Source organism: Micropterus salmoides, unplaced genomic scaffold, assembly GCF_014851395.1.
Source record: "Micropterus salmoides isolate LMB-PRFRI ecotype aquatic unplaced genomic scaffold, ASM1485139v1 Ms_hic_scaffold_11, whole genome shotgun sequence".
NCBI classification, from domain to species: Eukaryota; Metazoa; Chordata; class Actinopteri; order Centrarchiformes; family Centrarchidae; genus Micropterus; species Micropterus salmoides.
This window is the reverse complement of record NW_024040152.1, coordinates 12,259,430-12,280,867: the sequence shown is the minus strand read 5'-3', so window position 1 is coordinate 12,280,867 and position 21,438 is coordinate 12,259,430. Positions and strand designations below refer to the sequence as shown.

Genomic DNA, 21,438 nt, shown 5'->3' with positions numbered 1-21,438 from the left:
TTTAGTATGTAAGAGATTATGGCTCCCCTGTTTACTCGTACAATGTTGTTAATATTTTTTTTTAATAAAAAGAGGGTCAATAATACCAAATTCCTACTGCAAATGGCGGCCACAAATGCAGTTCTCAACTCGATTCTTTGTCTATGTTGTTAGACATGTATGTGCTGTATTATTACTGAATGTAGTAGGTTTTATTACATTAACACATTTATTTCAAACATTCTTGTAAATTTAATTTTTTACTTCGGTCTCTTTCAGAATAATGCATCAAATATAATGATAGAAGTTCCCCGGATGTTGACTTTTCACACTGTCAGATTAAAAAATAAATAAATTACTGATATTATTAAACACAGATGTTTCGGAGTATGGCATTTATTGCCGACTGAACTGAGAAAAAGTTAGCCACTGGAAGGGTAAGGAAGGGTTCTGTTTGAGTTTGTAGGCCAGGATTATAGCTTGTAACTAATTCTAGTAACTAGTTCATTTTTAGTGCTTGCAACTGGTTATCTTAGTAGATGACTGCACTTTTTTTGGAGGCAGAATATTTAAAATTATGAAATATAATCAGTTCACTGTGTATTTGCAGAGAACCAAAGACACAAACCAGTATACAAACAGTTGACAACCTGTCTTGTGTGAATCTTTAATCTGGGTGTCTTAGTAGTATAATCAATTGTATGTGTTCTGGTTGCAGAAACACAGGAGGCTGTTCATCTGCCAGATGAACAGTAATTGCAATAGAAACCTCTCACATTTCAAAAGAACCATATCTAAAGGTACCCTAGAGTTTTCATTCCATTAATTTCAACAACAGCACCTGAAAACAATCACTCACTCACGGGATGCAGTGCAATTATTGACGATGCAACAAAGCCTTTTCCAGAAAACTACTCTGGCCCAAAATATTCATTCACATAGAGCCTTAGGGTGATGTTTGTAATCTGAACCAAGGGACCTAATACCTTAACTGCTGCCATTCATGTACAGAATGAACAACATGGGCAAGAAAAACAAAAATTTCTGTGAGAAAAAAGCTAAATGTTGGTGCAGTTGTTCCCAACCTTTTTGACCAGAGCTTACTTGCAACTCGTCATCACAAGTTACAGCCTTGTGTGTGGGCATGAGCTGTGAGCAGTCTGACAAAATACAACATTTAGGCTGTAAGTAAAACAAAAATGCACTATAAAAAGGGCATCAGGATGCCCAGGTTGGCAACCAGTTTTCTACTGTACAGGTCTTGAGGTCCACAAAAAGAGAAGATGTGATTGCATCCCAACCCTTGTAGATTGAAAGCACGGTGATGCAGTCACATACAACACTAATGGTTTTGGCTCAGTATGTCGTCATTGCAACCCCCTGAACTGAGGTAACAACCTCATCAGTCCATGTTAATCTGGTCAGCTGTGGACCTCGGATCTCACACAGAGTGAACCTGCCTGTCGACTTTTTCAAGATCCTATAAATAAAAAAAGCTATAGATGTTGCAGTTAAATAATAGTCTAAATGTAGCTATGCTAGCACCTCAGTAATCCTGAAAGAAGGCACACTGAGCTAAATTCTAACATGCTTACAGTGATAATGTCAACATGCTGATGTTAAGCAGGTCATATTTACCAGGTTCACGATCTTGGTTTAGCCTGTTAGCAGGCTAACATTTGACAATTTGCAGGGAAAAGTACAGCTGAGGCTCATAGGAATGTCATTAGTTTTGCCGCTATTTAAACACAAGCCCAAGTATTGGGCAAATTAAAATTTTGATCTGATAATGGCGCTACATGAAAACTTTAGGGACCTTGAACACCTGTAGCAAATTTCACAGCAATCCATCTAAAAATTGTTGAGACATTTCACCCAAAATTAAATGTCAACCTGCTAGTGGTGCTAGATGAAAAGTCATGGAATCACCAAAGTGAGTTTTTAACATTGCCACGCCACTATGATGGCTTAAAATAACAGTTAAACAAAACTGTCATTTATGAAGTTAAATCTTCACCTATTTCAGGAATGTCAAAGTATCATCAATAAGTCCCAGAGTGTTTTCTCAAATCAATGCTTAAGATTCTATCTTCACAACAAAGGTGCAAAACAATGCATTTCAAATCTAAGTGTTTTACGATATCCACATTTTTACAGTATAATTTTGCCACAAATACAACTTCCTAGGGGCTGGTTTTGGCTCTACAGTAACATGAGTGTATGGGTGACCACCATCAGCCCACAGTTTAATCACAGCACTTCTTTTTGTTCTTGGGGGCTGTGCTAGGCTTTGCCAGGACTGCTCTTTGTAACTGCAGCGCCTGTGGTGCAGCGCACTTGACTCCATCCCAGCCCTCTTGCGGCTCTACCTCTCCACTCAACAGACCCTGGTAGACACGTCGAGTCAGCAGCTCAAAGGCATCCCTCACGTTCTGGCCTGTCTTGGCTGAGGCCTCCACGTATGGCATCCCTAGCTGTCCGGCCAGTTTCTCAGCCTCTTCCTGGCTCACCACCCTTTCTCCCTGAGCATCTTGGTCACTCTTTTGGCCCACCAGGATGAACAGGACTTTATGCGGCTGCACCCGCTCGCACACCTCAGCATGCCACTCCTTAATATGGTCAAAGGAGGCTCGGTTGGTCATGTCAAACACCAGCAGGCCTCCGACCGAGTTGCGGTAATAAGACCGGGTCACTGACCTGAGGAAAGGAGAGAGACATGGGGTGGGTGGAGGTTTGAATTTCAACACATGAAAACCTCCCATAGCCGTCAGTGGGTAGTGCAGAGTTCCAACTTTGCCACTAACTTATTTCCTGTTCCAGTGAGCAAATAATCAGCTGATCCTCTGCACTTTTTGGGTTAAGCTTTAGATAAGCTGATTGACAAATAGTCTGTTTCTTTGTAAGAAATTGATAAACCACTGTGTTTTTCTCACCCTAATGATGGAACTGTCAAGAGGCACATAGTTCCCCCATGAGTCACTGAATGTTTAAACCAAAGGAAAGGCTTGGTGCAACAGCCAGTTGGTAAAAACATACTTCTTCATTAGAATGCTTCAAACCGGATTTGGCTGAGCATTTAGCTTAGTCATGTGGGATTAGCAAGCTAGAGATATCATGCAGAGAGGAGGTAAATACAAACAGGCACAGTTTGCAATTTGCTACAGTTCATTCAACTGGAGAACTGAAATAATGAATTTAGAGACATAATGAAACATGTTACTCCTAGTGTTTTTATTAAATATGCTGAGCAAGAAGAATAATGCCTATTTCCACATAAAGCATTACACATACTGCATCTCTGTGCACATTGCACACTGATCTTGTGAGGGTGACAGGGTCATAGCTGAAAGCAAACACTGATGAACAGCTCCTGTGTGAATGAAATAACCAGTGGTAGTTTATTTGAATATATTTGCATGCACATGAGTCATTTATTTAATTTTCATCATAAGAACTGTGCTTTTTACTATACAATGAGTTATAGAACAGAATCCAAGAATCAGAAATTTGCATTTGGATTGGTGTTAAGCTATGATTAGGTCCAATGTAAAAGACAGACACCATGTCCCCATTTTTCACAAGAGGTTTCATCCTCACCTGAACCTCTCCTGTCCAGCTGTGTCCCAGTACTGTAGCTTGACACGGACACCCGGCTCCACCTCCAGGAAGTGAACATAAAAGTCTACACCAACTGTCTGGTTAATGGTCTCCAGGAACAAGTCTTCAGTGTAGCGCTTCAGTAAGGAGGACTTGCCCACTGTGGAGTCCCCCAACATGATGATCCTGAACTGGTACTGCCACAAAGTCAGGTCCATTGTTGCGGTTAGTGGGAAGAGAGGGGTGAAGACAGGGGAATGTAGAGAAACCACAGCAGCCACTCCTTATAAATCTCACAATCAGTAGAGCAGTCTGTGTTCACAGTCATCCCAAACTCCTATGCCATTGGTGGCTGCAGCAAAAGTCCCTCAGTCTCATTCCCGTGGTGGTTCGTCAAATCCTCTAAAGCACGTATGTAGAAAAATATGTCCCACAAAGTAGAGCCCAGTATTGCTGCCGTTCTCGTCTGAGGTGCTGATCCTTACTGCTACTGTAAATATGCGCATGAGTGTGCTATGCAGGGGTGTGGACTTCTAAAGTTTGCTTGTTGATACTTGATAAAAGGTGGGGCAAGAGCACAAGGACACAGGGAGGGCCAGATGTGGGAGAAAGGGGAGGCGGGACGGGTAATAAGGAAGTAGTGTATTTACATATAAAATCAAACTGGAGTTTCCTGCTGACACCAGCTCATAGATACATATCATTAACAATCATAGTAAGTAAAGGTGAGTGAACTGTTTGCCCACAATTTTCTGCAATTCTTATCTTCAGACTTTATGATCTTGTCTGTAGAGTGTACATTGCCACATAAAAAGAGAAGTTGATAACAATACAGATTTACATCCCCTGGGAAATGCTAGGAAAGGCTCAGGATATGCAGTTCTACAATAGGTTTGAGGCATAATGCTATATTTAAATGAAATGTTTTAGTGATGACTACCTTTTCACTTGCATGAATTTAGTCAGCTAGACAAGTTTGTTTACATTATTTCTGTAAACCTAAGCTGCTACCTTTTGACATTTTGAGGTGCAATGACTAGGATGGCCTCTAGGGGCTGCTTGAGTGGCTTTAGACTTTTTGTTTTGTATGTAAATAAATACACTGGGAACCAGAGGTTTCAAGTAATGCCAAAGGACACTGAAAACAGTGCTATCAATGAAGACAAAGCGTTTCAATCTCTGTAAGACATGTGACTGTATGTTGCTTTACAGTTTCAAAATTCAAGTGTCAGTGGTAAAAAGCAGAAATTCTCAGCTCCACTAGAATAAAGACAAGAGGAATAAAAATCTATTTATTCAGAATGAACTCACACATCCCATCCCATGCATTTGGACATCATAAATATACACAATATGACTTTTTCATACAGTTGGGTCAACAGATAAATGAAGGCATTAGCAGCAATGTCTGAAATACCCAGGTCTAGTTATTACTTGCCAAGCCAACAAGCGAAAATGTAACTTGCAAGCTTGATGCATATCATCTACACTTGGCTGCTACTGATGTTTTGAGCTCAAATCTAGTTTTTTTTTGTATCAGATCTCATATGCCAAGCTTTCTTTGTCAGTTAATATTGTTGACTAAGGGTAACTTTAAGTTGGCCCAATTATCAGATGACTATGCATTCATTTTAGGAAATTCTGAGTCAGATGTCAAAACCATTATTGTTGATGTCAGCAGGCAAAATGTCTCAAACATAAAAGTCATGCAACCTGAACTAGTGAGTTCAGGTTTAAGGTCTAAAAACACCCAAAGTGCACAAATTTGCCTATTATAATGTTCATGCATAAATTAAAACCCATACTCCTGGTGATTTGGGCTGCCTAAACAATTCACTAAGACAGAAAAATTCTTACCCCACTCACAAAAGCACAACTTTGTGGTCCAGTTAAATCTCACACTCGTACAGACTTGCATGTACACTCCAGTGTAAAATTATTTGTAACCAGAATGGCATGTAGTTTATACACTTGTGTCATAACGCTTATGTCTAAGCTCATTAAACTTGAAAGGATAAATATATTAAACACATAAAATTGTAACATAAAATAACAAACATTAAAAGAGGTAAATGTATCAATGATATGTCTAATTGTCATGATATACAAGACTTTGGTGGTACAAGTCGCAAACAACTGTACGAAGTCATGTTTCTTATTAGTGTTTTCATACATTGGTTTGGATTGATATGCAGGATGTTTGCTCTGACAAGAAACCGGATTTCACAGACGCCGATTCCTAACCTAACCTTTTGTCACTGTTGCGATGCTTCTGTCAAACTGATCTGCTTATTCTGAGATAGTCCCAAATGTCTATAGTCAAGTCTCAGTTTTACCCAAGCATCATAATCTTTCGTTTCAAGACAATGCACATACGGTATACTGATAAGCTGATGTCTTCCAATTCATGTCTCACCCTATTCATATCTTTTCTCCATTCAACAAAGGTATTCCACAATGTCCACATCTTTTCTTACAATTCCCCCATAAACACTTTATTCCAGCTTTCGCTTACTGCAGCAACTTTAAAGCCCCACAGAGCTGACGCAAAGACATCCCTTTACCTTTAGAAAAAAAGTAAAGATATAATACATTTTGTACCTATCGGAGTATTAAAAACAGTTTAGTCAAAGTGGTTTTGCTCTGTCAGTTAAGGGCAGATCAGCTCTTTTCTAAGCATTTATCTGCATGCGTGACACAAACACACACGACGACATGTGCTTTAGATTTAGGACTAAGAGGGGAACTTCAGCTCAGAGATGTCTACTTCCGGAGAGCTGCTGCCGCTGCTGCCGCTGTAAGTGTCCCTGCAATGGGAGATGAATACATAAAATTAGTATTATAGCAATAATGCCTGACAGGGATTGTTTTATTTCTGATTGCAGGTGCAATGATGACATGACACAATGATAACTGTAAATTATAGCTGCAATACCCATGGGTCTTTTGATGTAATTACATTGCATAATAATACAGGAGATTATGACGCTGAATAAAAATATGCTCGTAAATTTTGATTTATGTTGACAATTCAACTAAATTCAATGATGCATAATACATTATACACTATGAAATAAGATGCTGAAGTTCCCCATTTACGTAATTTACCACTCAAAGTTTAGGTAGATCTTAGATTTTAACCAATCAGCATTCATATCAGTTAAGAGATTAAATATGAAAAAAAGTGTTTAAATGTGATTTGATGACACTCCAAAAAGGCCCAGTTTTACATTGATTCCAGAGCCAGTGCAGAGGAAAAAAAAAAATTAAAAACAGAGCACTACAATTCTACACTTCAATTTAAATTTATTGTATAATGTATGTGTAATGCTGGTGCACCATACTGTAATTTTGTGGTTCCACTAAATAACATTTAAATACCACAGTGCTTACCGAGGAGAAAGGCGACAGCCCTTGGTCAGGTAGCTCTGGAGTTTTCCAGCAGCAGCCAGCAGCAGACCAAAGTATGGAGGAGAAGGTTTTATGGGCCTTGAGGTGAACTCTGGATGGTACTGAACTCCAACAAAGTAACAGTGATCTAAAATATCAAAGAGAGGTCAGTTATTACAGATATATTGACCTTCACCACATAAGGCTACATATACCAGTTAGCATGCGGCTTGTCTAAAAACACATCGCTAACATTTATACATGTAACAAAGAAGGATAAATTCACGCAAAGCATGTTTAAGAAACAGTAAAGATGGCAGGAGTACATTCTAAAGATCAGGCAGGTGAAAGCATATATATAACATGTATTCATTAGCAACAGCATGTGGATGTTTGGTTTTAATAGTTCCACTCACCCTCTAATTCAATGACCTCCATTCTCTCTCCTTCCACGTCCTGGCCGACAAACTGAAGACCCTTTTTTTCAAAGTGGTGCTTCAGCTCAGGGTTCACCTACAATGAGCAAAGACTCAATGAGTCAGGGAAGGCTTCTGAGAAATAAGGTTTTGATCTTATAATACTTCAACACTAGATCTGGACACAAAGATGAGAAGCACAGAGAGTAAAAGGTCACCTCACGTCCCTGCAACATGAACAGGCAAAAGTACAGTACTGTGCAAAGGTTTTAGGCAGGTGTAAAAAAAAAAAAAAAAAAAAAAAAGCTGTATATTAAGAATGCTGTCAAAAATAGACATGTCAACAGATTCCATTTATCAGTAAACAAAATGCAAAGTGAGTGAAGTGAGTACCTTCAAAAATAGCATACATTTTTCAAGGTACACTTGCACAAAGTCAGGACGCAATAATTTTCTGAAACAAAAATAGCTATGTAGGATGACTGGGTGAGGAACATACCTGTGGCCAAATTGTCATATCACAGACATGAAAACAAGGCTATGCATGAAAACACTTAACTGGGGTGCAGATAAATGGCAGCAGGTGCCCTGGACCGATGAGTCAAAATTTTAAATATTTGGCTGCAGTGGAAGGTAGTTTGTTTGCCAAAGGGCTACAGAGTTGTACAAGAATGACCGTCTGCAGGCAACAGTGAAGCATGGTGGAGGGTCCTTGCAAGTCTGGGGCAGCATTTCTGCAAACGGAATTGGGGATTTGGTCAGAATTGCTGGTCTCCTCAGTGCTGAACAATACAGGCAGATACAGGTACTACAGTACCATCAGGGAGGCATCTGATTGGCCCCAAATCTATTCAGTAGCATGACAATGACCTCAAACATACAGCAAAAGGTCTTAAGAACTATCTTCAGCATAAAGAAGAACAAGGAGTCCAGGAAGTGATGGTATGGTCTCCAGAGCTCTGATCTCAACATTATCAGCAGGTAGGGGGTCCAGGGAGAGCAGAAGGGATGAGCACCGTTTCCGGTAGCGTAACTAAAATAACACGTTATTATGCAAAATTCGCTTTTAACTTTTATTATAGCCTACTAAATAATGTTCTTCTACAATACGCCTGATAGAATTATTTAAATGTATTCATTACATGGTTGTTTGTTTGTTATAGCCTACAGTTTACTAACTGAGTTACTATTAACTTTAAAATGTAGGCTATTTGATGGTTTTGATCTGTAATGAAATTAAGCTATTGTAATATTAATAAACACCATAACTGCCACACCTATCGTTGTCATCATTGAGTTTGAAGTGCTCCCACACAGCTGAGTTCGTCGGCATTTTGTTTTCCTTTGATGAAAGCAGGTAAAAAAAAAAAAAAAAGACAGAATAATCGAATCCCAAAATTTAAAATCAAATACCTATCCAATGAACGAATATTTGAGTCCAGCCCTAGGGATTACATAAAGAGAGAGCAGCAACTGAGGCGGCCTAAATCCACAGAACAACTGTGGGTAGTTCCTAGACATTTGGGCCTACCTACCTGCTGAGTTCCTGCAAAAACGATGTACAAGTGTACCTAGAAGACCTGATACTGTTTTGAGGGCAAATACTGATTTGATTTTGATTTTCTTTTGTTCACTCACTTTGCATTGTGTTTATTTATAAATATAATCTATTAAAATGTCTATTTTTTTTAAAAACATTCTTACTTTTCAGCTTTTTTCCCCCCACACCTTTTTGTCAAAGACAAAAAGCTTCAAAACTGTGTTTTGGTCTCTACCTCAAATCTGTGTCTGTGCCTCTCCTCAACATATTCTACATCTCCGTACAGTTTTCCTAGAACAATGAAATATCAGTCATTAGCAACACAATAGCTGGAAAGACCAAAAAGTCAACAAGTCCACCATTCATTTAAAGTGGATACATACTCAATACACTGGTGCTGGATTTGAAAATGGTCCGCCTCTTCCCCAACCTCATAGTCCCACCCATCTGTCCTGGGTTGTGCTCTGGCATGTCGATCACCTGTCGAGATAAAACAGGATGGTAAAACCATTCTGGTGAAGACTTCGCTGATATGATGTGATATGAGCATGACAGAAAAAGATAACCTACCACGGGGTATTTGGATTCTGGATTAAATTCTGTGGAATTGGCGTCTGAAAAAGATAAGCGAAACTGATCTAAACTCAAATCGACAGCCCAACAGGTCTAAGGTTCTTTCATCATTAAATTAGAAACCACAGGAATCAAATGTTTCTTAGCAGTGTCCCCAGCGGAACTGCGTAGTTACTCACCTTCCCATCCGAGAACATTGCGGGCGAACTCGCATACTGCCAGCTGCATGCCCAAACATACCCCTGCACAAAACAAGACCAGCAGGATTTTTGCATAATGAGAGCGCTATTGTAAGGATTCATACATAAAGGACTGAACAAGATCCCCACTGTGCAAACCACTTACCTGACTAACACTACAGTATTTGCATAAGATTATACAGTGCTAATAAAACATATTAATCTCTCTTTGGACTTTTTCATGTTTCATTATTTTTACAACTTTGAATGTTGAAAAGTAGATGAATTAAGCAAAGGAAAAAAATGATTCTTTGATGTCTGATAAATCCCTGCACATGGATCTCAATTACGTACAACTGAGTAGTGCCTTTCAGGTCTATATTCATAGATGGAGTGTGTCAGTCTGTAACAACTTTATGCACGGTCCTGAAAACAAAATTTTCTCATTTGTCTATGCCTAATTGCTCAAACTCAGGTAAAGTCGCATGGAGATTGTTCTTGAACAGCAATTTTCAAATGCCTTATTTTCTCAATTACTTTGCGTTCTGGACTCTGATGTGGCTATCAAATACATAAACATTGTTTTTCATTCTGTACAGCTGTGGCTCTGTATATCAGGTTGATGTTTTGCAGGAAAGTGCATTTTAGTTACAGTTCCTGGGCACACTGTGTCAGCTTTTCTTTTTTTATAGATTTTTCTGCATCTTGCTAAATTAATTTTGCCCCTTCACAAACCTTTCAGGGCTTGTTGCACAGAAGCATCCCCATGGCATGCTGCTGCCATAGAGATGATAGACACTGAACCTAATATGCAACTTCTAAATAATCAGGGCTGCACCAGTGGTGATTTATTATTATTATTATGATATTTAATTTAAAGGGTATGTTTTTACTTTCACTTTTTTTATTAACCTTTGTCAAAAAATTAACTCCACTGTGATTCAGTCTTGTAAAATGGAATCAGTGTCAGCAAATAACTTCTTATGCCGGGAATCCACTGACTCCGTCTACGGCACGTTACGGCTGCGCCACGGTTTTGATGCGTCCATAGCCCCGCGTCAAAGTCCACTGGAAGCATGTCAGAAGCGTTTCAGCAGCGGAGCGTGCAGCCTGCCCCACCTTACTGACTTGTTATTAATTTGTCATTTTCGTGCTTCTGCTACCTTCTTCACAGCTACATGTGACCCAGTTTCGTTCCGTCAACTTCAGGCTGCATTTCCCACAGGGAGCATTTCAGAATCAGAGCATTTTGCCTGCATGACTTTGATGATATGTTTAGATTTTGTTGATTTGGTAACCAGTGTTTGCATTTTGTGCTTCTACTATGATTAAGTAGGCTACGTAGTTTAATGAGTTCCTTTTGTGTCCGTTTTAACCGTGTTTATTGTTGTTTTACGATCAGGAGTCTCCACAGTTTTATTTTGAAAATTGACCGGATTCTCTCTGCCGTTCTGTGTCTCACTTCCTGCCTGGTTCGATCTGCTCTGTGCTGCTTGACGCGGCTAGCAGCGAAAATAGGAGAGCCGCTTCTGAGACGCGCTGCGACCGCAGCTGGTGGACTCACGAGCATTGACTTTAATGGCCGCGATTAGCTCCGGCAACCGCGGCGCAGCCATAACACACGCCGTAGACGGAGTCAGTGGATTTTAGGGGTTAGAGACACTGAAGGTATTAATTTTTTTTAATTTATTTAATTTATTTTTTTATCTACAGTACTGCAAGTATCAATCTGAATACCAAAAAGCACTGCCATATCTAAAGCAATAGTCGACAAAAAGGAGGGAATGACATGTTTTATGTCTAGGCCTCAGTTTTGCTCATAGCATGAAATCTTAAAAATATGATATAATTAAGTGGAATGCAGAATTTATGAGACAAAGTAGAATCTCGTTTACCCAGCAATGGCTTATTCTGTTTCCTTGCCCAGTTAATAGCAAGCATTTTGCCTTCCGTCCCTCTCACACCAAAACCTCCTGGTACCAACACACCACTGTGGGAAGGAAGAAAGCAATGATGGTCTCAGTTCATCTCATAAATTAGTCCAGAGTATTGTTGACACAACCATTACACAATCTAAAACACCTGTATGCAGAGACACATTACTAATTCAGTCACAACACTTTTTTTATATCTAAAGACAGACTGAGAAAGACAAAGCTAAAGTAGCCCTTGTACATGACATCTATTATTTGACTAAACAGAAATGCCTCTTGAAAGACTGCTGCCAGCACAAATTTGTATTAGCAGACTATGCAGAGAAAGAAAATAATATGGATGTAGTTAGGTGTTGATGGAAATATAACTTGTACTTCCTTGTAAGCTTTTGTGTGCAAGGGATATTAATTGCAATACCCCCATTCACACAATATCATTTTCCTGAAGACAGTTATGTATAAGAAATCACAAATAATTGGGAAAAGTGATTTTAGTCTTCAATTCCTCTGTCACTCCAGATTTGGAGGTAGTCTAACATGCTAGGCAGCTACTGTAATAACCATCAGGTTAGTAAATTAGTTCAATAACATACTAATGGCTACTAAACTAGCTTGCTATCTAGACGGCATTTGCTTTTCTGCATTTGAGATATAATGTAGTAAGAAATAATAGTTCATAAAACAAAAACCCAATGCTTCAATAACACAATTGTCCATTTTTGCAATCTAGAGTTTAACAGTACATTGCAGATATAATCTAATAATAAAACATGGAAAATGTCATGAAGCTGGATAACCCCCTAGGCGTGAAAGCACTCTGCTGCCATCATGTGGCAGAGTGTAAAACTTAATATTAACAGTTTCAAGTATTCAACATTGTCCAAGTTTATTGGCGCTTGTGTTCTCCCAGCTTTGTCTACTCACTCAGAACTGCAGAGCTTTTGCCAGGCTTCATGATATTTTACTGGCTCATCTTGCAGAGTGGTAGTCTCCAGGTCTGCAGAGTCTATGTACTGTGGTAATAATTTGGAAGGGAATCAGTCAACATCATGGCCAACAGGCTAACTACTGTATACATATGGGAACATACATTAGTCGTTATGCCTGTTTTAAAAGTATTTGTAACGACAATCAACACATAAACTGCAAAGCAGAGCAGCTAAATCCAGAAATCAATTAAAAAAAAATAACAAAAGTGTGAAATGTTTTCATACCTTGACCTCTAGTTTGTGATTAATGGCCAGGGCTGAGTGCTCTAGGGCCTTGATAACGGAGGTGTAGGAGTCTGCTAACTTTGTGTATTTCCCCACTAGGGCTATGGAAACATGCTCCAAGAGACGGTCAGATCTGAGAAGAGAGGAAGAGATGAATCATGGTACTGACCTGGTGCACCACTTCTTCATTTGTCTTTCAGAGTTCGCCATTCTTTGGTTTGTAACCCAAATCCCAGAGATGACAAAGTGCCTGAGTGACTTAATAGTTCCAGAACGGATAATGGTTAATAATTTGTATTGATTTGTGTGCTTTTCCTTTCAACCTTTAAACAAGACACAGGCACAGAAAAAGTTAACAATTAAGTCTTCCTCACCTGTCAGCCATCTCCTTCCACTTTGTGAGCATCTTCCTGGGCCTCCTCTCGATAGGCAGGTTCAGCCGCTGACACAGGTAGCTCACAACCCCCTGGTCCTCCAGCAGCAGAGGCACTCTGTAGACCGAGGAGACGTCTTGGACACAGATCACCTGGAAAGAATTATGAAAACATGTTCTTTCAGCTTTTTTTTTTTCAGCAATGTTAGCATTTGTATGTTAACTTTACCTGTGCCGCCCTTTGTAATATTTTTTATTTGTAAGGATTCTCACCTTTTGAGGCTACAAGTTCCCAGAGTACATGAGGAGCTTTGTGTGCAGTGGACGGTGCAACAATATAGTTGCATGGCTCTTACATCCCAGTGGATAGCCGACCAACTGACCAGCCAGTGCCAGTCACATTCCCACATCATCGGGAAATGATTTAATCAAGTATCACTCAATCCTAATTGATATTAGCATACAATGAAGTAGCAGTTATCCTTCCTTACTTAGCTCATGTCGTTCTTATATGTACTATATACCTCTTGTATGATAAAATACAACAAAACAATACCACAGCTGCAGATGTAGGGACAACATGGATTATACCAGATAGAGTTGTGGTCAAAAGTTTGCAAACCCTTGGAGAATTGGTAATATAGATCCCATGTGTAAAGACAACATGCTTGAGCAGGCAAAACACATGACTTTTATTTCTTATGAGATTCACATTGAACTGTAGGTCATAACGGAATGGCACAGTCATAAAACAAAAAATGGCTACAAAGAAAAAAAAAATGACCCGACCACTTTTCAAAAGTCTGCATACCCCTTAGTTCTTAATACTGTGTATTGCCACCTTTAGCATCAATGACATGTAGTAAATTAAAAACATCTAGTCTTTTGTAATAGTTGTCTATGAAGCCCCAAATTTTTGCAGGTCGTATAGCTGCCCATTCATCTTGGCAAAATGCCCCCAGGTCATGCAAAGTCTTTGGTCGTCTTGAATGAACCTTACATTTGAGATCTCCCCAGAGTGGCTCAATGATATTAAGGTCAGGAGACTGTGATGGCCACTCCAGAACCTTTACCTTTTTCTGCATTAACCACTGGAGAGTTAACTTGGCCTTGTGCTTTGGGTTATCATGCTGGAAAGTCCAAGAGCGTCCCATGCGCAGCTTCCGTGCAGAAGAATGCAAATTGTCTGCCTGTATTTTCTGATAACGTGCTACATTCATCTTGCCATCAATTTTCACAAGTGCCTTTAGAGCTCACACACCCCAAAACATTTTAGTGAAGCCTCACAGCTTTTGAAGCTGTGTCAAGGTATTGTCGGGCATATTGTAACCAGGCTTTTTTTGTGGCATTGGTGCAGTAAAAGCTTCTTTCTGGCAACTTATCCAGCCTATTTTGGTTCAAGTACCATCATATTGTGCTCCTTGCAACAACCATCTTTTTCCAGAGCAGACTGTATTTCTCCTGAGGTTACCTGTGGGTTTTTCTTTGTATCCTGGACAATTCTTCTCACAGTTTTGTCTGAAATCTTTGGTCTACCTGACCTTGGCTTGGAATCAAGAGATCCCAGAATGTTCCACTTCTTAGTAAGTGATTGAACAGTACTGACTAGTATTTACAAGGCTTTGGAAATCTTTTTATATTCTTTTCCATCTTTATAAAGCTTTTGACAGTTCTTTTCTGCTCCCCATAGCTCAGTATCTAGCCTGCTCAGTGCATCCATTTGAGAGCTGACAAACTCATTGACTATTTATACACAGACACTAATTTTAAAAGCCACAGGTGTGAGAAATTAACTTTAAATTGCCATTTTCACCTGTCTGTGTCAGTTTGTGTTGTGTGTCTGTAACAAGCCCAAACAGTCAAGGGTATGAAAACTTTTGATCAGGGCCATTTGGGTGATTTATGTTATCATTATTATTTAAAACAACTATGTAAAAAGAAATGTCTTTATATGATCACTATCCTTAAAGCAAAGTCAGTTATTTTGCATGATCAGTCATATTTTAAAAATCAATGCCAGAATTTCTGCCAGGGTTTCAAACTTATGAGCACAACTGTATTGACTAATGTTAGCAGAATGCTCCATGCAAAAAGCAAGTGTGTTTTTTTGTTTTACACACACACACACACACACCCCCACACACACACACACACACACCCACACACACACACACACACACACACCCCCCCCATCACCTGTGTGGGCTCCACATGACAAAACATGGAGATCTTCTCCTTGACAGCCGTTTCTAGGGGCGATGAACAGCGGCACATAATCTGACAAGAATCAATGCTTATTTTTTATCATAACATACCCACAGGACATGGGAATAATCTCAAAGATTCCTATGTAAACATCATATCTTGTATTTTAGGTCAGATTGTATTTGTTTGATGAGATGTACGTAACAAAGAATTATTGGTTATGGATTTCTACACATAAAGAGAGTTTTTATCTGGGGTGCAGGAGGGAATGCGAAGTTTAAGAACAAATTGTAATCTGACTCACCAAATCTGGAGACAAGCCCAGTCCTCTGAGCTCCCTCACACTGTTCTGGGTCGGTTTGGTTTTCTGCTCTCCTGTGGTATTGGGCTGAAGACACACACACACAAAAAAATCTCCTCAAATTGTAGCCCCTTTCCAACACAATTAAAAAATGAGTAAATGTGTACCATACCTGTGGTATCAGGCTGACATGAATGTTGCAGAAGTTCTCCCTCTTCACCTTGAACTGGAACTGTCTGAAGGCCTCGATGAAGGGCATGCTCTCAATGTCCCCAACCGTGCCTCCCAGCTGCTGACAAAAGACACCAGCTTTGACCAAAGAGTTGCATGCGTGAACAAACATGTTGGTTATCAGCACCTTGCATAATCCTTTGAACTTGCAAAATGCCATCAGCTATACTATGCCTATAAACCTGACCTGACTGGTTTTGATGCATGCCATAGTAAAAGAACTAGTGGAGGTAAGGCTGCAAATATACTTAAGCTGAAATACTTTTACAGTACATATTGTCAAACAAACACTCAAGTAATACCACTAAAATGACAAATGTTGCAGTGAACAGAAAAACAGTACTAAACAGTGCCAACTTTACCTCTATGACACAAACTTGAGGCTCCACACCATCACAATCTACTGGGATCATGGCCTGCTTCATCACCCACTCCTGGATGGCATCTGTGATGTGGGGTACCACTGAAAACAGAATATAGAATAAAAGTCATAAAACCAATCAACACTACTCACTGGACATACTTGGTAAGGGAAATGCAGCTCTTGCCAAATTATCTGTCTGAAGAAACACTGAACACATGTTTTGGCACCAATCTAGAGTAGGTGCACTCACTCACCCTGTACAGTCTTGCCCAGGTAATCTCCCCTCCTCTCCTTGTTGATGACAGACTGGTAGATCTTTCCAGTGGTGAGGTTGTTGTCTCTGGTAAGACGGATGTCCAGGAAACGCTCATAGTTCCCCAAGTCTAGATCCACTTCCCCACCATCATCTAGAACAAAAACTTCACCTGCACAACACAGACATCAATTTATCATAGGGTTAGTGAAAAAGCAGATCTAAAAATGACAGAAATGCAGTGCTTTGCACACTGAAACAATAAATACCTATTGTATGGAAACAGCTTGCCCCTTGCCACCCATCTCAGTCTACCCTCTATGCCACATGTTGCCCCACCACATCTTGCCAAATATTAACTGCTGGACTGGATAAAAACAGCAGATGACACGTCAAGGAGGATAAAAAGCAACCTTGTTGAATGCACTCAATTACTCACCATGTTCATAAGGTGAAAAGGTGCCCGCATCTATATTGATATATGGGTCGATTTTGATGGCTGTAACATGAAGTCCGCAGGACTTGAGGATTGTTCCCACGCTGCTGGCAATGATGCCCTTACCAATACCAGATATGACACCACCAGTAACCAGGATGTACTTCATAGTATGTGAAGACTAAACACAAAAACAAAGGGACAAGTATTCAGTAAGTAACCTGCAAAAATACTATGCACAACACCTCCAACACAAGTCGCTCAACCACATGTGTGATGAAGAGCTGATGCAATACACATTATGAGCTGTGAATGTACTCTATTACTCAAGTGGATTATAACACAACTACATTTACAGATGCTTATTAATTTTCACTGGATCACAGTTATCTAGCGGTCTGGTTTAGTCCTTTTTTCTCTGTGTTTTCAGACTTTTGCCATGTAATATTACATAAGTTGAAACAGCCTTAGAAGACATCAATCACAGTCAAACTGGCGTGCTAACAGGTCAGTGGTTCTCAAACTTTTTCACATCAAAGACCCCTAAACTGACACAAATTAAACCACAGACCCCCATTTAATAAGATTTTGTCCTAGAGTCCCCCATCTGATGGAATTGTTGCTTTTAGATTTTTTATTACAGAAAGCGTATGAAACCCATGACCCAAGTAGTCATACATTCTGTCATTGTACTACTTATGGATGGAATTACAATGAAAATACAGTATTACCCTTTTACCTTGGAACCCACTCAAGGTCCCCACTTTTGAGAACCACAGTCCACACGTTACATTTCTGTGTTTTGAAACTTGAAGGTGGGCTACACCTTTGTTTACATCTGGATCTCGAATTTGTTCCTTCACGTCAATATCCTGACACATAATGGATGGTGACACTGAACGAGTAACGTTAAATTAAGCTGCTGGTATGTTACAGAAGACAGTCACTGCAGGTTTAACATTTAACCACATTATAATGAATGAAACGGCGGGAAATTCGATCGACCCAATCAGCACGCAAATGTCAAGTGACTTCTTTCTGGGTGACTTCAGTCCACTAATAATGACATGATGATGCCTTTTCTTAATTGTCACTAAGGGAGTACCCGATACATACTTATATAAAGCTGTTATACTGGAGCGGCTTAGTTAACTTATACATCGTCTACAAATTGCCGCAAGCATTGCTTGTCACAACCAGTTCTGCAAAATGTACGTTATACCAGAATGTTAACCGACAGAGGTAAGGGAAATATGTACAGTCTGCGTGACTTACACAGCAACGAACAGCAGGTAAGTTAGCTAGCTGACTTAATTATGACCAATTTCGAGACGACAACGACCAACGTTAACTTAGCAGCCTTTTAACTTCAACCTTGTAACGTTAACTGACTCTCTGGCACAAACATGGATGTCTTGCAAACCAGACATACTTACCTGACAGCTAACGGTACAGAGAAAGACGGGGTCGATAAGTAGCGTTTAACTTTTGTAACTGTTTTGAATTTAACCAACTCCGGTTCTGTTTACGAAGCATCAGGTTCAACGTTCCTGCTGCAGTACAAACACGTGTCTCAGCTGCTGATCCACTTCTCTACGGTACAGCTTGTGTTCCTTCGTTTCAGGATTCCATGGAGGACTATATGCCCTTTTCACAGCCTGCCAGGCAAAACTTAGTCTGTTGACTCTCAGGATCCACCAATCAGGTGGATGAATTCGGGTTAGGTTGCCGAGAACGACTCATTGAGAGGCTGTACTCTGGGCGACAGTTTCCCAAATATTTTCACCATATGACGTCACATATATATTGTATTGGAGTAAATTAAGTATTTCAAGGTCAATTCAAGTTATTGTAATACCATGGACGTTATTTTAAAAAATGCTTTATTGAAATCGGTTAATTATGTTGTCCTGTCACTGTACCGTTAGTGGACATATTTGCAATTACTGTGTATTTAATAACAGATATTTTACATAGGCATATTGTTCATTTTTTATTGTAATTTGCAATAATTGCATTTTATTTTTATTTTCTGTTACTATGCTTAATGTTTTGTACATCTGTTCATTATTTGTTCTTTTAAACGGCAGTGTCGCCACTAGATGGCGTAGAAGTGCTATGTTGCAATATTCATCAGATATCTAGGTTAAATTGAGCATTTAACATGCACAAGGTTACACACAAACGAATGCAGTGACTTATTGAGGAAAATAAGCCATCAGATATAGCAACAAAGACACTAATACTAATATAAGCATAGATACCCTTATAGATTCTGGTTTGGTCAAGTGAGGCACTACATAATAGAGCAATGGTCCCTCAAACGGCATTTATACAGCAACACTGTCAATTAGATATTAAAGTTTTCCTTCATGTATTCACTGTCCTGCTCATCCAGTTTTGCTGTGGGTAATGAGAGTGGTGATTCTGAGTAATTTCTGTCCATGATCTTGATCTAATTAAAGACCTCGTCCCTGCCACCTCATTTTCATAAGCTGTTCCCTTCAATTACATTTGACAAGTGAGCACAGACACATATTAACCTCCTGCATGAAGAGGTACTGTGCTTCTCTTATCTCTCTGCAATCTTAAAATAACAGGGAGGGCAATTCAAATGTAATTCCACATCCCTGAATACACCTTTTGGAAAACACATCTGTGGATGACAGTGCACTTACCCACCTATAAATATCATCCTGTTTTCTGATACGGATGACAAGATAGTGCCATGCAAAGTCATTTTTTCCAGTGTGTTTTGGTCAAATGTCTGGCTCTTAAGTTAGCTGTGCAAGCTCATCCTTGTTTGTTATTGACTGTGTATATAATGTTTTTTACTTTCCAAAAAGAGCAAGAGAAACCAATAAATCTGGAGAGATCTGAAAAATGAATGAAACTTTACTCACAATAATATATAATCATAACAATAATAATATATAATAACTTTCAAAAGGGGAAATGGACCTAACCAAATTTGTCCATCGAAATCATGTTGGAGCTCATACAAAATTGATTGCTGCTATGTGGACATAATGTCACATATAGCACTGCAGTCTTGTGACACTGACTGAAGTGAAAACACAAAGTGACACGCTATTTTTAGTTTGGTCCGGAATTTTCTCTTTTGAATGAATAGTTTCACATTTTGGGGAATATGCTCATTTGCTTTCTTTCTAAAAACGAGAAGATTGATACCATTCATTTACAGCAAAGAAGTTGCTGCACCTGGCCGCTGTTTGAAATGTTTCCTGCACAAAAGTTTTTCATAAAACAACAAGAAATTTCCCTTTATGTTGGGACAGAGAGTCAGGCTTAGGTCTGGCTAGCTGTTTAACCCATAGCTTATGCTAAATTACGCTAATTGCTTCCTGGCTCCAGCTCCATAATTAACACACAAACAGAGGAGTGGTATCGATCTTCTCATTTAACCCTATGAAAGCGAATAAGCATATTTCTCAAAATGTGGAACTATATTATATATATAACTTATATTCTTTAATGTTATCTGTGGTGCAGATTTTCTGCAGCTCAAATAAGAACAAAAAACGGTTATGTTTCCTTTTGCTAATGCATTGTTCTATTAAATAGCTCAAAAACATCTTGGCCTTTTTGACTCACATTAAAATTGATCTTGCTAAGTCCTCTAATTATTATGTTTTAGGAATATTAATTGAACACCTGTACCAATCTCCATTAAAAGGTTGTATGTAATGTGGTAGTATAAGCTAAACTGGTTCAAAATGTAAATGCAAAGTAAAATGTCCACAAGCTAAAATGGGATAGAAACATTCCACCCAAGTAGAATATCAGTTTATGGCTGGCAACATTTTCTTTACCTCCACCCTGAGAAGTTAGATAGCACAAGGGTCAGATGTCATGAGCTGCTTCACTCTCCCAGACCTCCAGTGGCCTGGAGAGGTGCAACTCAAACAGACACACAAAGAAACAGTAGCCCACGTCCCCCTCACCCCATACACATTATTTATGAATGGGAGTGGTGCCTTTCCCTGTCCTCTTGAAGTTTTGGAATGTGCAAGATATCGATTTAAGACAGGAGCACAGATGGCTCTTAAGGCACAATGCAGCACATAACCATTCAGAGGAAAAGTGAGCTCTTGGGCAATTAGTGTCATTATGGCTGCTCATGTGCTTGGTGGGCTGGATAAAAAGTGGCTGTGGTGGCAAATTGTTAGTGCGGGACTGCAGCAGAGCAAAACCAAAGAACAAAAAAACAAAACAAAAAACAAAAATCCTAACACTTTACAATTTTAACCAGGTGATGGACAGAATAAAGGGTTTATAGGGCTGCAAATAATTATTGATTAAAATCTACAATTTTAATTAATAAATTTAAAATGTCATAAATTGTTAAAAATAAATGGCTATCAGAGTCCATGGTGCTGTTGTAAAATATGCTTGATATTGACCAACAGTTCAAAACCCAAAGGTATTCAAT

At 39.3% G+C, this 21,438-nt stretch overlaps 2 protein-coding genes across 6 annotated transcripts; both read right to left on the bottom strand.

Annotated features, from left to right (window-relative positions):
* Positions 1–621: 621 nt before the first annotated feature.
* On the bottom strand, positions 622–4,123 carry rab42b (RAB42, member RAS oncogene family). Of its 2 annotated transcripts, XR_005443395.1 has the most exons (3): positions 3,577–4,123; positions 1,155–2,676; positions 622–1,110 (listed from the first exon to the last, which is right to left on the bottom strand). XR_005443395.1 is itself a non-coding variant. In XM_038710935.1 (2 exons), exons 1-2 carry the CDS (start codon positions 3,792–3,794, stop codon positions 2,226–2,228), a joined length of 669 nt encoding a protein of 222 aa, XP_038566863.1. In that variant the 5' UTR covers positions 3,795–4,123; the 3' UTR covers positions 622–2,225. The 2 variants fall into 2 exon arrangements, 1 of the variants encoding a protein (XP_038566863.1); XM_038710935.1 differs by having other exon boundaries at positions 622–2,676.
* A 719-nt stretch (positions 4,124–4,842) lies between these two features.
* On the bottom strand, positions 4,843–18,610 carry LOC119897317 (CTP synthase 1-like). 4 transcript variants are annotated; one of them, XM_038710929.1, is made up of 18 exons: positions 18,422–18,606; positions 16,989–17,166; positions 16,551–16,721; positions 16,295–16,395; positions 15,874–15,993; positions 15,705–15,788; positions 15,392–15,472; positions 13,197–13,348; positions 12,823–12,955; positions 12,533–12,621; positions 11,570–11,664; positions 9,675–9,737; positions 9,493–9,536; positions 9,306–9,402; positions 9,158–9,213; positions 7,383–7,479; positions 6,970–7,114; positions 4,843–6,383 (listed from the first exon to the last, which is right to left on the bottom strand). In XM_038710929.1, exons 2-18 carry the CDS (start codon positions 17,152–17,154, stop codon positions 6,311–6,313), a joined length of 1,767 nt encoding a protein of 588 aa, XP_038566857.1. In that variant the 5' UTR covers positions 17,155–17,166; positions 18,422–18,606; the 3' UTR covers positions 4,843–6,310. The 4 variants fall into 4 exon arrangements, with proteins under 4 accessions (XP_038566857.1, XP_038566860.1, XP_038566861.1 ...); XM_038710932.1 differs by having other exon boundaries at positions 15,874–15,990; positions 18,422–18,605; XM_038710933.1 differs by lacking the exons at positions 4,843–6,383; positions 6,970–7,114; positions 7,383–7,479 and adding an exon at positions 7,489–8,116 and having other exon boundaries at positions 18,422–18,609.
* Positions 18,611–21,438: the final 2,828 nt, after the last annotated feature.

Bases quoted from the DNA above. Each gene is read 5' to 3' on its own strand.
- rab42b (XM_038710935.1), bottom strand. From the start codon at position 3,794: ATGGACCTGACTTTGTGGCAGTACCAGTTCAGGATCATCATGTTGGGG. The intron at 2,677-3,576 runs GTGAGGATGAAA...TCCTTTCCTCAG, and splicing joins GCTGGACAGGAGAGGTTCAG to GTCAGTGACCCGGTCTTATT.
- LOC119897317 (XM_038710929.1), bottom strand. From the start codon at position 17,154: ATGAAGTACATCCTGGTTACTGGTGGTGTCATATCTGGTATTGGTAAG. The intron at 12,956-13,196 runs GTGAGGAAGACT...CTCTCTTCTCAG, and splicing joins TGGAAGGAGATGGCTGACAG to ATCTGACCGTCTCTTGGAGC. The intron at 6,384-6,969 runs GTAAGCACTGTG...CTCCCATTGCAG, and splicing joins GGCTGTCGCCTTTCTCCTCG to GGACACTTACAGCGGCAGCA.